At 40.7% G+C, this 15,877-nt stretch overlaps 1 protein-coding gene across 2 annotated transcripts in view; it reads right to left on the minus strand.

The window, feature by feature from the left end:
- NECTIN3 (nectin cell adhesion molecule 3) overlaps positions 1–15,877 on the minus strand; it is a 606,022-nt gene that overhangs the window by 160,446 nt on the left and 429,699 nt on the right. For both annotated transcript variants that reach the window (XM_063453186.1, XM_063453185.1), the window contains one exon: positions 14,403–14,554. In XM_063453186.1, the coding sequence (XP_063309256.1) occupies positions 14,403–14,554 (152 nt within the window). The remainder of the gene's footprint in view (positions 1–14,402; positions 14,555–15,877) is intronic.

Raw genomic sequence — 15,877 nt, forward strand, 5'->3', positions numbered from 1 at the left:
TGCCATTTTTAGTAGCCATATATAGTATATATGTGTTCAGGGTATAGAATGTTGTAATGACAGTATATAACATATATAAGAAAATAGAAAATATGAACAGTCAGTTGTGGTGTGCGGAAACCAACGATGCGGTAGGCCGGTAATAAAATAGGGCAAAAAGAGTATATCATACAAGATTTACCATTTGACAATCACTTAGCATATATCACATGTTCATGGTACAAAAAAGCTTCACATATGCCCTGTATTGGTTAGGGTATGTATCTGGTATATGTCCCAATGTCTTGATAATATGTACCGGTATTTTTCTGCTGGAAGCAGTAGTGGCTCCTCCAATGCAGAAGGAGTGGCCTGAGTAGGGCTGAGTAGTAACCTTGCCAATAATACTCTAATATAGATCATAAATGTACTAGTGGTGAGAGCATTGCCATGTAAGATAAACAAAGGTTGATGAGGGGAACCGGGAACAATGGTTAGAATTGTTAGAACAATGGTTAGATGGAATGTATCTAGTACCTGTACTGGGCACCATTTGTTACTGCTAGGTTAATAGGGGATCTTTACCAGTTGTTTCTTTGGTGTGGTTTTAGTGTGGTCGAGGGATAGTATGTAGTGATCTTGTATTTTTACAATCTGGGATCTCTTAAAGGACCACTCTAGGCACCCAGACCACTTCAGCTTAATGAAGTGGTCTGGGTGCCTGATCCCTCTAGGATTAACCTTTTTTTTTTTTTTTTTATAAACATAGCAGTTTCAGAGAAAATCACAGTGAGAAGACACCAGCGTCCATAGGAAAGCATTGTGAATGCTTTCCTATGCGACCTACTGAATGCGCGTGCGGCTCCTGCCGCGCATGCGCATTCAGCCGATGACGTTGTGAGGAAGGAGGAGAGGAGGAGGAAAGCTCCCCGCCCGGCGCTGGAGAAAAGTAAGTGTTTAACCCCTTCCTCTCTCCAGAGCCCGGCGGGAGGGGGTGCCTGAGGGTGGAGGCACGAGTATGTTTTCCTGACACTATAGTGGTCCTTTAATGGTGTCTTGGGATGTGATGTTTGTAGGAGTAAACTGTCCTGGTCTAAGGAACCCATAGAAAGCTAAGTAGCGGTTTTAGTGACATGATTAGTGTGTGATTCGAAAGGGGTTGTATCTATGAGGTTCAATATTGATTGGAAGAGTTGACTATGAATAGGTGATCTTGAAGATGGAGGTGTGAGGTTTGAATTCTTAATGCCCTTTAGTATGGTTTTGATTAGTTAAGATGATAGGAAACTCATTGTTTGGCCAATGTGTAAGTATATGGTGTTGTATTCCTGTCCGATATAACTTGATGGTGTTGCAAGATAATTTAAATTTAAGGTGGCAAAAATAAGTAAAAGCTACAATAGTTTCCATTGAATATTTATTTGCAACCTGAAAGTTAAACAAGAATCTGTTATAAACATGGAATGCCCTATTGTATGATTTTCTAGTATTGTCAGACAAAGCCAATTGCAAAAAGGAGTCTGCCATGAATTAACAGATCTCCGAATCCAATGTCATGTCCTGCCACAATGGAGTCAGGGTAGCCACCAAGGCTGCCGTCGGTAAAGCTTTGTGGAAATTCTGAAATCGAAAGCGAGACAAATGATCAGCTGCTACATTCAGAATGCCAGGAATATGGACACATACCAAGAAGAAAATTATAGTTATCAGCCAGCCAAGTCAATTTCCTCATGATGATCAGAGATTTAGAACGACCTTTGTTAATTGTATGGCAGGTGACTAAGTTGTCCGAAAAACATCTCACTGCCTGACCTGACCATGCTGCTCCCCACGCTACTACAACAGCTACAATAGGATAGGCTCGAATAAGGAAGAAGTGGCAAAATAACCTAGTACACTCTACACTTCAATAGGCCATGTCCCACATAGCCAATAATCACCAAAAATAGCCGCAAAGCCTGAGGTGGCAACTGCGTCTGTAAAAATAGTAAGGCTGTCAGAGACAAATAAAGGGATAAACATGCTTTTCCTAATCCATCTCATGAGAAATTCCTGCCACATGTGTAAATTCAAGGTAGCCAGAACTTCCAGTGAAATATCAGACTGAAAGCAGGGAAACAGATTGAGCAGTCTAAATATAAAAGCCCTGCTCTGCAGGATATTTTCAATGCAAAGCTAAGGGAGCCTAGTCGAGACTGTACTTCTGTACGTTTACAAGATCCTGCAGAGAGATACAGATCAATGCTGGATAGGATGCACTCAATCTTATCTCTAGGCAAACTGACTTGAATATTAATGAAATAAAAAGGAATTAAGGTTGAAAGACTAAGAAATTGTGGTGCTCCAATCACCAAATGTGAGTCACTTATTCACATAAAAATGAATACAATATATCAAAACACAGTGAAGATGAGAGCACTCAATACAAAATTACCCTTTTAGAGCACATATACAACAGCTTTCTTGTAAATCTGAAACCAAGAGTAAAGCGCATATAGGGTAATAACGTAACAAATATTAATGTGTGTAGTTTGTAACTGGTTCAACTCACATGGTCTTGAGCCACTTATAAAAGCTGGCTCAGACTAACAGCTTGTAACATCAATCTCTGGATGTAGCATTAGGAATTGTCTCCCCTCTGTAGTCCTTAAGATTCTCTCCGTTCCAATATACTCAGAATGCAGAATATATTTCAAACGATAAACTTTTATTAGACACAAATTAAGTGCCAAAATATAAATAAAAGCAAATTAAATAGAAGTATACACTTTATACAGAAAGTCCTCTGGACATACGTAAATAAAAACTTGACGCGTTTCGGCTATCCACCTTTCTCAAGAGTTCATCTGGCTCTATCCTCTTCGTCCGTTTAAATGCCGTCTTTTGGCGCCTTTGCGAGGTATTCACTTCCTTGTTCCGGTTTCCAGTTACGTCCGACATAGCGTCCATTAAATATGACGTCATGACGCTCTCTCCATATCAACGTCATGACGTACATGCAGGGGTGGAGCTATCTGCCGTCTAGATTGCCCGGTTTCAAAACGGACTTTTGGGAGTTCAAGGATGGGCAATACATTCATATGTCTCTAATATTTATTCACATTCCAATAGTTCAATTAAAGGTCTGTTAACTTTTGCTTAATAAAAAACAATATACCGTATATACTCAAGTATAAGCCGACCCGAATATAAGCCGAGGCCCCTAATTTTACCCCAAAAAACTGGGAAAACTTATTGACTCGAGTATAAGACTAGGGCGGGAAATGCAGCAGCTACTGGTAAATTTCTAAATAAAATTAGATCCTAAATAAATTATATTAATTGAATATTTATTTACAGTGTGTGTGCGTATGAGTGCAGTGTGTGCATATGAGTGCAGTGTATGAGTGCAGTGCGTGTATGCATGCAGTGTGTGTGTATGAGTGCAGTGTGTGTGTATGAGGCAGTGTGTGTGTGAGTGAAGTGTGTGTGTGAGTGCAGTGTGCGTGTGAGTGCAGTGTGTGTGTGAGTGCAGTGTGTGTGAGTGCAGTGTGTGTGTGTGAGTGCAGTGTGTGTGTGAGTGCAGTGTGTGTGTGTGTGAGTGCAGTGTGTGTGTGAGTGCAGTGTGTGTGTGAGTGCAGTGTGTGTATATGAATGAAGTGTGAGTGTGTGTGATGCAGTGTGTGTTTGTGTATGTGTTGGTGGGGGTGGGCATTTTGATATATTATTAATTATTTTATTAATTATTTTTTATTTTTTAATATTATTATATTTTTTTATTATTATTTATTATTTAATTGAATTATTATAAAAAAAAATTATTATATATTTTTTTCGTCCCCCCTCCCTGCTTTATCCTTCCCTGGTGGTCCAGTGTCATTGGCAGTTCAGTGGGGGGGAGAGGGGGGCTGTCAGAGCTGTACTTACCTGTCCTGCAGCTCCTGTCAGCTCCCTCCTCCTCCGCACGGTCTGTGCAGCTCCCTCTGTCAGCTCCCAGTGTAAGTCTCGCGAGAGCCGCGGCTCTCGCGAGACTTACACTGGGAGCTGACCGAGGCGCTGAATGGACGGCGCGGAGGAGGAGGGAGCTGACAGGAGCTGCAGGACAGGTAAGTACAGCCCTGCCAGCCCCCTGGTCTGTATTATAGCAATGCAAATTGCCATAATACAGACTCTGACACGAGTATAAGCCGAGTTGGGGTTTTTCAGCACAAAAAATGTGCTGAAAAACTCGGCTTATACTCGAGTATATACGGTATATGTCAAAACAAACATACTTGAAACTCTATTTGACCTGTTATTTTGAAAAAGAGAATTGAGGATACAAGTTAATTAGACCTGTTATTTTGGAAGAGAGAATTAAAAATATAATTAACATTCTTATATTCTTATATCTAAAACTTTAACTTAGCATCTTTAATTAAAAATACATACATTTAAAATGAAAAATAAAAATAAAAATATAAAATGTGAAGATTGAGATTAACCCAAAGAAAAACATAATATTAAAATTGGGTATATAATGATCTCCTAAATTTACTATAAATGAGTAAAATATATATATATAAAAAGTGTCTAAATTAAAAATCCACTTCATTTCGGTTCTATTTAGTAAAGTGTCTTGATCTCCCCCTCTCAAATGGATATCAACCTTCTCTATTGCTATGAAATTTAATTCTCTAGGATCACTATTATGGTGTTCCATAAAATGTTTTGAAACACTATGATTCTTGTATTGACGGTTAATATTATAGATATGTTCCCTGATCCTAATTTTAAGGTTACGGGAGGTTCTTCCAATATACTGTAGTCCACATGGACATATTAACATGTAAATAACATTTTTACTATTACACGTTATAAAAGATTTAATCTCATATTCTTTTTTAGTAATATTGGATAAAAATTTGGATACCTTTCTATGCTTGTTTGTTCTTAATTTACATCCCCTACATATTCCACAGTAATAAAAACCATTCTGTTGTTTTAAAAAATATATTTTTATCAATCTTCTCAATGTCTAAAAAACTTCTAGTTAAAACTTGTTTTAGATTCCTAGCCCCCCTAAAAATAATTTTAGGCTTATCTTTGATAAAATTAGTTAATTTATCATCTGTTTTTAAAATATGCCAATTTTTATTGATTATTTTCCTCAAATTTTTGCTTTGAGTACTAAAATTAAAAACAAGGGCTACTTGCTCTTCTCCACTCAGAATCGGATTCTTATTTTTGTTTTTATATTGCAAAAGGCATTGTCTGTCAATTTGATCAACTTCTTTGAATGTGTTTTCTAAAGGAATATTTTCATAGCCTTTTTCTTTAAACTGACCCATTAGTTTTTCTGCCTGTTGTACAAATTCTTCATTTTCAGTGCAGTTTCTCTTAATTCTCAACATTTGGCCTTTTGGGATATTTTCCAACCATGGTCTGAAATGGCAGCTCTCACAGTCAATGAAACTATTAACGTCAACTGATTTAAAGAAGGTTTTACTTTTAATTTCCTGATTTTCCACATAAATGGTTAGATCCAAAAAGTTAATATTTTTTCTACTAATTTCCTGTGTCAAAGTGATGTTCCAATCATTATCATTATCATTAAGTTCTTTAAAAAGCACTAAAAGTGATTCTTTGTTACCTTTCCATATTAAAAATACATCATCAATATCCTTGAACTCCCAAAAGTCTGTTTTGAAACCGGGCAATCTAGACGGCAGATAGCTCCACCCCTGCATGTACGTCATGACGTTGATATGTGGAGAGCGTCATGACGTCATATTTAATGGACGCTACGTCGGACGTAACCGGAAACCGGAACAAGGAAGTGAATACCTCGCAAAGGCGCCAAAAGACGGCATTTAAACGGACGAAGAGGATGGAGCCAGATGAACTCTTGAGAAAGGCGGATAGCCGAAACGCGTAGAGTTTTTAATTTACGTTTGTCCACAGGACTTTCTGTATAAAGTGTATACTTCTATTTATTTTTTTTTTATTTATATTTTCACACTTAATTTGTGTCTAATAAAAGTTTATCGTTTGAAATATATTCTGCATCCTGAGTATATTGGAACGGAGAGAATCTTAAGGACTACAGAGGGGAGACAATTCCTAATGCTACATCCAGAGATTGATGTTACAAGCTGAGCCAGCTTTTATAAGTGGCTCAAGACCATGTGAGTTGAACCAGTTACAAACTACACACATTAATATTTGTTACGTTATTACCCTATATGCGCTTTACTCTTGGTTTCAGATTTACAAGAAAGCTGTTGTATATGTGCTCTAAAAGGGTAATTTTGTATTGAGTGCTCTCACCTTCACTGTGTTTTGGCTTGAATATTAACCAAATCTAGCGTGATACCCAGGAAATTCTGTCCTTCTGTCTTTTTAGGGGAGACAGGGATCCCCAGGTATTGGGTAAGCTCTCAGGCTACTGGTGGGAAATAAGTTACTCTCAATAGTCAAGAAGTCATCTATAAAGTGAATAACTGTTGGGCATCTACAGGCATTGAGCAGTAGCCAGCATAAAGTCTCAACAAAGGTATCAAAAATCCTGGGGCTACTTTTTGCAACAAAAGTGAGACGAGTGAAGAAGTAATAGGAACCTTGCCACTTAACACCGTGTAGATGCCACAAAGAAGGATTGGGATGAGCTTGAAGGCATTAATGATGTCAACCTTACTGAGCCATGCCCTCTTCCCTGCAGTCAGAATTGTGCCAATGGCAATATCAATAGTGGTATACTAAAGGGATAAATCCTCTGAAGGAATGAGAGAGTTCAGACTGGGGGTCGTGGATGAGTGAAGAGCAGAGAGGTCGACAATCAACCTTTGCTTGGCGTAACTTTTACTAGAGACCACCCCCGTAGGGTTAGTTCCCCATACTGAGCAAGGTGGGGAACTTAACAACCCAAGTAGGAAACCATGATCTAATTCAATCTGTAACAGAGTGTTAACAACTATTGTATTGGCAAGGGTGGACAGCAGGTTCTTACATTCTATAATGCCGAAAGGCATGTAAATAATTCCCGTATGGAAGCCTTTCGTGACTTCAGTCACCAAAAACTACTGTTCTGTACTTTAGAGAGTTCAGAGAAGGGCTACTAAACTGGTTCATGGATTGCAGGATAAAAAATAAATACAAATAAAAATAAAAAAAACATGTATAGCTTGGAGGAAAGACAAGACAAGGGGGGTATGATAGAAACATTTAAATACATAAAGGAAATCAACACAGTAAAGGAGGAGACTATATTTAAAAGAAGACAAACTACCACAACAAGAGGACATAGTCTTAAATTAGAGGGGCAAAGGTTTAAAAATAATATCGGGAAGTATTACTTTACTGAGAGGGTAGTAGATGCATGAAATAGCCTTCTAGCTTTAGGTTAACACAGTAAAGGAGTTTAACCCCTTAAGGACACATGACATGTGTGACATGTCATGATTCCCTTTTATTCCAGAAGTTTGGTCCTTAAGGGGTTAAGCATGCATGGAATATGCATAAGGCCATCCTAACTATAAGAAAAGACCAGGGACTAATGAAAGTATTTAAAAAATTGGACAGACTAGATGGGCCGGATGGTTATCTGCCGTCACATTCTATGTTTCTATGTATCTGACACACAGATACACACACTGGCACATAGTGGCACAGAGATACACACACCTTGATACAGAGTCTTTTTTTATTTTTGTATGTGCCGGTGTGTCAATGTGTGTGTATCAGTGTTTGTATGTGCCAGTGCATGTATCTGTGTGTCAGTGTGTATCTTTGTGGGTGTATGTATCTGATACACAGATACACACTGGCACAGAGATACACACATTGACACACAGATAGACTCACCTTGACAAACAGTGTGCATCTGTGTGTGTGTGTGTGTGTATCTGTTTGTATGTGTCATTGTGTCTGTGCGTCAAGGTGTGCGTATCTGTGTTTGTATGTGTATCTGTGTTTGTATATGCCTGACACACAGATACACACATTGTCACGTATTGGCACACAGATACACACACCTTGAAACACAGTGTGTATGTGTGTGTGTCTGTGTGTATGTACCTGTGTGTCAAAGTGTATGTACCTTTGTTTGTATGTGTCAGTGTATGTCTGTGTGTATATGTGTTTGTATGTGTCTGTGTGTGTGTGTCTGACACACACACACACACACACACACACTGGCATATAGCGGCACACAGATACACACAAACCTTGACACATACACACTATGTAAAGTTCAATAGGGAACCCTAACACGCAGGCAGGACATAGTAGAGAAAATTGCAATACCGATCCTTAGAATGGTCGGGTTATGCAAGAAGGGATAGCCAAAACATGAGCTGAGGTCAAGGGAAACAGAGAGACGGAATAACGAGAGACAAAGTCAAATATCAGTAAGCAGAAAATCCAAATAACAAGTGTAATGCTCAATGGTAAACCAAAAACCACAACAGGGCACTGAGGCAAGGGAGAGGTTAGCCTATATACACACAGGGTGTGTCTGATTGGCTAATCTCCAATTAGTGTTAACCACAACACGCGGGAGGAGTTTCTTCCCTCCCTTGTGGTCTCTGAGGTCATCACTGTGGTCTCTGAGGTCAACACATAAGGAAGCTGCTCTGGAGCGTGCAGCATCAGACACACTGCCAGTCTGGAGACAGGGACCAGATGACGCCTCTCGCTGTGATGATGTAAGCAAGGATGCCGCAAGCTGTGCAGGGGCAGGGGACTTGACATAACATCAGCCCCCCCCCCCATGACCGCCAAAGGCTACAAGGGAAAATGAGCATGGAAAGCGTTCAAATCAGAGGCGGATACCAAGGAATGCTCCTCTGGGCCTTAACCCTTCCAGTGAACCAGGTACTGTAAGGCGCCCCTGAAGAAGCGGGAGTCGAGAAGGGATTGCACTGCATACACCTCACTAGAATCGTCACACACAGGGTTGGGGCGCCTAACAGGCCTCAAATACCGGTTACACAGGAGGGGCTTCAGAAGGGACGTTTGAAACATATTGGGGGTGCGCAGGTATGGAGTCCAGAGCATAATTAACAGAGACAGAGAGACAGGATTAACCTTGTGCAAGACTTTATAAGGCCCAATATATTTCGGTGCCAACTTCTTGGAGGGGACACAGAGGCGTATGTTTTTCGTGGACAACCATACTCTGTCACCTGGCACATAAACGGGAGCCACAGCCCTATGGCGATCAGCAAACTTTTTTCTGGAATTCCACAGCACGTGTAAGAGCAAGGTGGACCCGGTCCCACATCTCCTTAAGACAGGCTAGGTGTTTGTCCAAAGCAGGTATTCCCTTCTCAGAGAATACACCGGGCAGGATGCTAGGTTGCACACCATAAGCCACCTGGAAGGCATGGGAGGTGCACACCATAAGCCAGTGGAGGCATGGGAGGTAGTGTTTCTGGCAAATTTAGCCCACAGGAGGAGATGGGGCCGATTATCTTGATGCTCGTTCATGAAACAGCGTGAATAGAGTTCCAGTGATTGGTTCGCTCTTTCAGCAGCCCCGTTAGACTGTGGGTGATAGGAGGATGAAAAGGACAATGAATGAACGTGTGACCATCAGAGGGGGAAACGTCCATTATAAAATCTATGGACAGGTGCGTCCAAGGCGTCTTGGGCACTGAAAGTAGCATAAGGAGACCAGGTGGCTTGCTTGTGGGAGACTTGGCCTGAGTACAAATTTGACAAGCCATAACGTACTCTTTGACATTCCTTTCTAACAGAAGGCCACCAGAACTGTCTTGTTATGTTATCATACGTTTTTGTGATGCCTGGGTGTTCCGCTGATTTGGACCTATGAAACAATGTCATTACTTTTTTCCTGTCCCTTCCCTGTACAAACAATAAACCTGTAGGTGTTTCAGGCGGTGCTTTTTTTTTTATATCTCTTCACCTTATTTGAAAAGAGGGAAGAGATAACCAAGTGTGTAGCTGCAATAATGTTGGCGGAAGGGACTATGGGTTCCGGAGGGGAGGGGTCGACCTCCAGTGGTTCGTGTTGCCTGGATATAGCATCTGCCTTAATGTTGCGGTATCCAGGTCTGTATGTAATGGTATACTGGAGCGAGAGAGAAATAAGGACCACCTAGCCTGGTGAGAAGACAGACGTATGGCCTCGGCTATGTAGGAAAGGTTCTTGTGGTCTGTAATTACCAGTATAAGGTGTTTGGAACCTTCCAGTAGGTGTCTCCACTTTTTAAATGCCAAAACTATGGCCAGCAATTCCCTGTTTCCAACATCATAGTTTTTCTCTCCATCAGACAGTTTCTTGGAGAAAAAACAACATGGGTGAAGAGGATCGTTGTGGATTTTTCTCTGAGAAAGTATTGCACCAACACCTGACACGCATCTACCTCAACAATAAAGGACAGTGAAGGGTCAGGGTGGTGCAAAACAGGAGCTAACGAAAATGCTTCTTTAAGTGTTTTGAAAGCTTCAAGGGCTTCAGAACCCCTTTTTTGGTCATCTTGGTTATTAGGGCTACTACAGAGGAGAAATTATTTATGAGTTTTCTGTAGTAGTTAGCGAAACGCACAGATCTTTGTATGGCCTTAAGTCCCTGTGGAAGCGGACAATTCTTTATGGTTTCCATTTTCTTAGGGTCCATTATGAAACCCTTCTCAGATATGATGTACCCCAAGAACTGCACAGAGGTCTGATCAAAAAGGATCTTCTCTAGCTTGCACTGAAGACCGTTTTCTAGCAGTTTCTTTAGTACTTATCTGACATGTTTATGGTGATTTTCCAAATCAGGTGAGTATACCAATATATCATCCAGATACACTACAGCACATATGTGCATGTAATCTTGGAGGACATCGTTGATAAAGTCCTGAAAGACAGCAGAGGCGTTTCACAAGCTGAGGGGCATTACTAAATATTCATAGTGGCTACTGCGAGTGTTGAAAGCAGTTTTCCACTTGTCTTGTTCTCTTATCCTGACCAGGTTTATACGCCCCCCTGAGATCCAGTTTAGTAAACCACTTGGAACCTTTTAAGCGGTAAAACTGTTCCATGATAAGGGGAACTGGATAAACATTCTGTACCATTATCTTGTTCAGACCCCTATAGTTTATAAAGGGTCTGAGATCACCCTTTTTCTTTCATACGAAGAAAAAGCCAGCACCTGCCAGAGATAAGGATCACCTGGCAGGTATACCCGACCTTTACGTGGCATAATCCCTGGTAGTAAATAAATTGCACAATCATAAGGGCGATGGGGAGGGAGTTTCTCAGCCTCTCTTTTCTCGAAGACCTGGGCTAAATCAGCGTACTGTGGAAGCACTGAGGTAGAGAGAGGAGGGCAGGTTAAGTGAACACATAGCATGCATAGGTAATAGACACTGTAATAGACATGTAGAACCGCAAGACAATATGTCCAAAGTGACCCAATCTATAGCACGGTTGTGCTTTCTCAACCACTGAAACCCAAGGACTATGGGACATGAAGGGGAACTCAACATGTGAAAGGCAATGCTCTCCCGGTTTAGGGCCCCTACGGTGAGTTGCACCTCCCAAGTTTCGAGAGTCACCTTAGGGTTTGTGAGTGGCCTGTCATCGAGTACTTCATGGCGTGGGACTCAGCAAAGGACTGGTCTATAAAGTTGCCGGCTGCACCTGAGTCTAGTAGGGCCTTGGTATCAATGGTCTCACCGTTAAATATGAGGGTAACCACTAGAAGTGGTCTAGAATTTTTGTTGGGAGGGGTTAACTCCATAACACCCAAGACCAACCGCTCCTCTGGTCTTAGGTCCTGGCGTTTCCCTGAAGGTCAGGACATGTTGACCCTACATGCACCTCTTGCCACAGTCGAGGCATAGGCCTTCTCTTTTTCTGTGTTGTTTCTCCTCTTTGGGTAACTTAGTGGTTCCTAATTGCATAGGTTCTGGTGGTGGACCACAGGGGGGCAAAGCAAGTAGAGAAGCATAGGGCAAGGTTTGAACTTGCATCCAGTTATAAGACTGACACTGAGAGCATCTCTCTCTAATGTGATTGTCTATAACAATGTAATAGTCAATGAGATCATCTAATAAAACAGGTATCTCTCAGGATGCTATCAAGTAAGTAATCGGCTAATCCTACCTGAAAAGTTGTAACCAGAAAACCTTTTTTCCATGCCACTTCCGCCATTAGAGTACGGAATTATATGGAATAATCTACCACTGTTCTGGAATCACGTTTGATGCGTAACAAGGCTTTCCTAGCGGAAGCTATCCTACCGGACATGTCAAACGTTCTTCGAAAGGACAATAGGAAATCAGCATAGGTGATGTTGGGACCAGATTCCCATATAGGATTTGCCCATGCTAAAGCACTGCCAGAGAGATGATTAATGGCAAAGACTATTTTTGTCCTGTCAGTAGGAAAGGAGTGTGGATTCATAATCATGTGTATATCAACCTGGTTCAGAAACCCAAGACAAAGGGCAGGATCACAATTATACCTTTGGGGTGGTGTCATGTGTACCGAGTGAGAGTAACCTTCCTGTAGAGGTATGCTAACAGGGGCCGGTGGATCGGCTTGTCGTGCCCACGGTTGGAGGTGAGCGGTGCGCTGCAGAATAGCCTGTAACACCTGGGCAAACTGATCCAAGCAGTGGTCTTGCTCCTCCAGCTTGGAATTCTGAACAGCTAACTGCTGCGAGATGTCTGCTGCATCCATTTGGCCCTTTTGTAATGTAACGTTCACTAGGGAACCCTAACACGCAGACAGGACAGAGTACAGAGAATTGCAATACCGATCCTTAGAATGGTTGGGTTATGCAAAAAAGGATAGTCAAAACACAAGCTGAGGTCAAGGGAAACAGAGAGACGGAATAACGTGAGACAAAGCCAAATATCAGTAACCAGAAAATCAAAATAACATGTGCAATGCTCAATGGTAAACCAAAGACAGAGCACTGAGGCAAGGGAGAGGTTAGCTTATATCCACAAAGGGTGTGTCTGATTGGCTAATCTTCAATTAGTGTTAATCACAACATGTGGGAAGAGTTTCTTCCCTCCCTTGTGGTCTCTGAGGTCATCACTGTGGTCTCTGAGGTCAACACATAAAAAAGCTGCTCTGGAGCGTGCAGTGTCAGACACACTGCCAGTCTGGAGACAGGGACCAGATGACGCCTCTCACTGTGATGAGGTAAGCAAGGTTGTCGCAAGCAGCACAGGGGCAGGGGACCTGACACAATGGCACATATATACACACACACACACATCTTGATGCCCAGATACACAAACTGGCACATACACACAGTTTCACACACATTGGCAGATACACACACTGACACAGGTACACACACACATAGACACCTCTAGACTGTAACATTTTGTTATTGTCTCATTTGGTAAATTTCCCTTTTATTGTAAAGCGCTGCAGAATAAGCTGGCGCTATATAAATACTACTACTACTACTACTACTAATAATAATAATAATACTACACACATGTTTATATTTGCTGTTCACTTACAATTTGTCTTCCTTCAGTGCTGCAGGCTGCTTGTGAGGCTGGTGTGCCAGGTACTCCATACCCGCTACTCCCTTTCTCCCTCCAGCCGGTGTTCTAACAGGCGCGGTGTGTAGGGAGAAAGTGATGTCACTTCCTCCTAGCATACCATACAACAGGGGTCCGGTCGCGGTCTTAGACGGTCGCGGCGCCTGACCGGACCCCTGTTTAGCGATACATTTTGGGTGGCCCTAAATGCTTGGGCCACTAGCCGGGCAAATCGATGTGAAACCCCAATTTTGTTTTTAGGGTTCTGCGGAACACCAATTGGGAAACACTGCTATATATTGATCATATTGGACATTTGCCACCACTGCATAGTTATAAATATGTTTTACTATGTGTTGATGTATGTACCAAGTTTACTTGGTTATATCCTGTGCGAAAAGCAACCTCTAACACCACAAATTTTAACCTCAAATCCCTAGCAAACATTGATATCCCACAACAATCCACTTAGGAGGAGGACGGTATTTTTTTATAGGCATACCAAAACTGCACTTACTTCATAGGAATCCCAAGATTCTGCACCTGCAGTCTTGATAACTGTGGGATATTAGTGTTCCTGACCATGCCCTAAGTAGTTGGGAAAAGGCTGTGTTTGACTATTTTGGCCTTACATCATTTCAAATTCACATTGCATTCTTACTGTCCAAATTCATAGAACTCAAACATTTGTAAACTTTGTATTATATACATATAATTATATTGCAAAACTACCAAATTTCAGCAAGATTGAATACTCCACATTAAAATTATACCCAGTTGAACACTTGAATCCATAATTAAAAGCAAAGTGAAACTTAAACCACATACATATTATACATATGCATTTACACACATTTTTAACTGCAGATTTATAGTGAACTAACAGAGCTATGTGCTCTTAAAACGTGAGGATAGACAAACAGCATGGAACAAGTTTCAACTCACCTAAAATAGTGATGATCTTTTGTTCACTTTTCTGGCCAAGTTCATTGGCCACTTTGCACAAGTATATTCCAGAAAAATTGTGAGAAAGTGGGTAAATGAAATGCAGTGTATTATTTACAGCCAATACACCTTCAGGCCAATATCCATCTAACCTGTATTAATAAGAGTTAAAATAGTATGTTACATTGTGTGGAAGCTAAGGACAACATACTGTATGAGCATTTAATATATAATCAAAAGAGAAAAAAAAAAAAAAAAATAAATATGAGATTTGAGATACCAAAAGGTATTATTGTAGGAATATTACCACAACGAATTAAAAATATTTACACATCACAATGTAAACAATAAGGGTTCCAACTCTCCTGTCCCCCATTCTCCTTCCTTTCCTGATTTTCTTTTCCCTTGTACTAATGTTTCATAGAGGCATTTCTCTCTTTCCCCCCATAAAAGGTTAATTGTTATAAATAAATAATAAGTGATATTATAATGCTGTAATTATATTATTATTGTACCTACGTTTGAATATTTTATCTATGTGTACATTTTTACAAGTCTAAATATCCTTTGCAATAAAGATAATGTAATGCATATCTTGCTATAAAATATAAAACTTTTCAATAAAAAAATATTTGAAAATAATAATAAATACATACATACATATATATATATATTTTTTTTTTAATTCTTTATTTTGGTTGTGCATTTATGAAAATCACATAAGCGTTCAGTATGTCACAGCATTGTAAACAAGTTTCAGTACTATACTTTTAGAACTGGGAATGACATTTGAGGAACATGCACATTTTTATAATAATGTTTAAACAAGCTTTAACCATTTAGTTGCGAAAAGTCCCGTTAGGTACAAAGTAATGATGAGTAACACGAAAGTTAGCGTAGATCTCCTTTAAATGATAAGACTAATACGTTAGCTTAGACTCTGCTGTTAGGTACAGGGGGCACATTACAGATTGCTATGGGCATCTGAGACAGTGTTATCAAGGCATATTAGGTAGGCAGACATTAACATTGTGAGAGTGAACGACTGAACACCAAATTGCTAACTGTTTAGGCTCATACTGGTAAAATTTTATGCTTGCCATGAGATGACTATGTGCATGAAAAAGAAAGCATTAATTTAACCGGCATACAAACGAGAAGTAATATAAAACAAAGAAACAAGAGAAAAACTCTTTTTTTGGGGGGGGAGAGGGTCAGTGTTATACCACTGCACTGTCTTATCAAGGCTTGGATCAGGTATAAGGCAAGGTGATCAGTGAAAACAAGCTGTATGTTGATGGATCTGTATGGGGCTGATCACCCTATGCCCGTTAATGGCATGCTGCTAAGGCTAGAACCCACAAGTTCACCTCTTTGTAGGGAAGGGAGCCACCAGTCCCTAGTGCCTTTGCGCTCCCGCCCTGCTCTGGCTGCATAGCGGCATAGTCCAGTTACCGGACCGTGGTCTCTGGGTC

Source organism: Pelobates fuscus, chromosome 1 (genome assembly GCF_036172605.1).
Source record: "Pelobates fuscus isolate aPelFus1 chromosome 1, aPelFus1.pri, whole genome shotgun sequence".
NCBI lineage: Eukaryota > Metazoa > Chordata > Amphibia > Anura > Pelobatidae > Pelobates > Pelobates fuscus.